We start from the raw sequence: 2,402 nt of genomic DNA on the forward strand, positions 1-2,402 counted from the left end.
AAACAAAGGGTCAAAACTTTGTATATACTATAGTGGGGCACAAGCCAACTTGGTAAGTGCCCAGAAACGACGCCTGGAACGGGTAGGAACAGAAGCCTAGAGTAAGACCAAATTCACTTATACTTTATTTGCACTTTTGTACTAATATTCGGAATATATCTATAGTATGAGTGAAAATTCAGTCTCAACATATGACATAGACATATCATCCTGAATTATATAACAGTCTTTTCTCTGAAAAATGGGTGCGGGGATTCATGAAAATAAATAAACCCCCTCCCCTTATAATTACCTGCCAACGAAACTTTTAAAACTATGCTACACAATTCCATTTTGAAATATGAAATATTTTTCGGTGTTATTCAAAACATCGATTTAGTGCCGTCGAATATTATATAGACTTTGAGTAAAAAACACACCACTCTGTTTTAACCTTGTTGATGTAATGTCCTATCTTTAGTATTTGGGTATGACCGGCTTTACTGTGTCATCTATCTGTACCTATAGATAGTTGCACAACCCTTCACATGTTAACACAGTGACTCACAACCGTTTTATCGACTGGTTTTACCTTGCTCAGGTAAACAATTAAAAAATGGCGACCGTTGAAGACGTCAGGTAACACAGGTAAGATTTCTATCACGGTCTGATAATCTACAAACAATTTAATACATTTTCTTCATTCAAACATTATAGTTTGTTTAAGTTGATATTATTGGATAAACATAATGAATCACGGATTTATTGATCTGGTAACAATTTGACCAAATACATGCAGTAGCGCTGTATATCACTGCTTATAGTTCCTTGTTACAGGTACAAATACGGATGTTGTTCAAACAACTCGATGGTGTATAAATAATAAGAAAATATTAATTCGAAAAATTATATTTATGTTTTATTAACTAATTAAGCGGTGCATGTAAATTGTACTAATGTAGTATATCAGTATGTATAGAATATAGGGGTCGCGTGATCATTTATGTTCAGGTATTGTTCACAAATGAATTGATAATTGACTGTTGCAATTCACGTCCTGATATCTGATCATGAGTGAGTAAGTAAAACTGTACATGTACTTATGTTCGTCTTTAACATCCGTAACAGTATACTTGGGCTTAGCCCGAGTTTCCTCTGTCAGATTCCGACATTTTGACAGATGGATGTCTGGTGTGGGCCAACCAGACATCTATCTGTCAAAATGTCTTAATCTGGTCAGGGCCAGAGGAAACTTGGGCTTGTCTAGGGTTGGTCACAGGCACTACTCTGTAACCTAGATGGGGATTCAAACCTGTGACCTCCGAACTCGGATGCACAAACCGATCAAGGTACCTGAGCTCAGTCCTGCAACATTAGAGTTGCTCTTTGGTCCAAATCTTAGATCTTGGTCCAACCCAACACAACATGCAATGTACAATCAATTCTTATTGTGTTACTCATATTGAAATTTGTGTAAAATGATACCCTAGCTGTTTTACCTACCATGCATTATCATAACCACATGATGAAAGTTTTAATGATATTATTATACATTTTTCGTTCTAAGGGGCACAATTACGTTGGAGATGTAAGAAGGCAAAGCTGAAGCATGCTTTTCGTGTGGACTACACCCATATGGGTGTTGCTGCTGACCCCCTTGGGGATAACTGCCCAATGGGCAAGCTGGGAAAACCAAAACCCTACAAACACCAAGGAAAACTGTAAGCTTTTTTACATCAATAATCTCTCAGGAAAATTTAATTTCCTGTATATTTTTTAAAGTGAATATGGATAATTTTGCTTAATTCTGAATTTACGTAGGAAAATTTCAATAGACTGGAATTATTTTTGCCATTTCTGTCCTATTCTGAAGTATCCCTGTTTGTATATGTCTTTTCAGTTTTCATGGACTCCAATGCTGAGTGTAACAAGCAGTATGACATTGGAGAGAACAACGCCCTTCTGCACGGTCACGGTGCTTTGTTAGAGCAGCAACCCCCAAAGACCTGCCAGATCACATTCAGCACTGACAGTGTCCGTGAGAAACGCAAGTTCAGGATAGAGGTCATTAGTGCAAGCTTCGATGCTGATGGAGTACAGTTCTATGTCTACGACAGTTCTACAACAGACACTTTGCTGGTGAGCTCATCACATTTCACATAGACCTTTTTGAATTCTAGCTGTTTAAAAAATGGTGGCTGGGTAGAGCAGGTATAAGTGCACTTGCCTTTCACCAAGACAGCCAGCATTCCATTCTCCGATCAGAAGTGAACAAGGGGCCCAATGGGCCTGCATCACCCACCTGGTATACATCTCACACTTGGTACCTTAAAAGTGATCTTAAATAAAGCTCAAGGCAAACTATCAGTATTTATGATTTAAAGTCATTCAAAAGAACCTGTTAAAAGATTTTAAAACATTTC

At 37.7% G+C, this 2,402-nt stretch overlaps 1 protein-coding gene across 1 annotated transcript; it reads left to right on the forward strand.

Moving 5' to 3' along the window:
• Positions 1 to 546: 546 nt before the first annotated feature.
• Positions 547 to 2,157, forward strand: LOC110444308. Its single transcript, XM_021488697.1, has 3 exons — positions 547 to 627; positions 1,547 to 1,700; positions 1,880 to 2,157. The coding sequence occupies exons 2-3, from the start codon at positions 1,589 to 1,591 to the stop codon at positions 2,140 to 2,142; spliced, it is 375 nt and encodes a 124-aa protein (XP_021344372.1). The 5' UTR covers positions 547 to 627; positions 1,547 to 1,588; the 3' UTR covers positions 2,143 to 2,157.
• The last annotated feature ends 245 nt before the right edge of the window (positions 2,158 to 2,402 follow it).

This window comes from Mizuhopecten yessoensis, unplaced genomic scaffold (genome assembly GCF_002113885.1).
Source record: "Mizuhopecten yessoensis strain PY_sf001 unplaced genomic scaffold, ASM211388v2 hete_36090324, whole genome shotgun sequence".
In the NCBI taxonomy this organism is placed as follows: Eukaryota; Metazoa; Mollusca; class Bivalvia; order Pectinida; family Pectinidae; genus Mizuhopecten; species Mizuhopecten yessoensis.

What these genes read in the sequence shown, in the direction of transcription:
- LOC110444308 (XM_021488697.1), top strand. Translation starts at nt 1,589, where the DNA reads ATGCTTTTCGTGTGGACTACACCCATATGGGTGTTGCTGCTGACCCCC. An exon ending in TACAAACACCAAGGAAAACT is followed by an intron (nt 1,701 to 1,879) that starts GTAAGCTTTTTT and finishes ATGTCTTTTCAG; the next exon opens with TTTTCATGGACTCCAATGCT.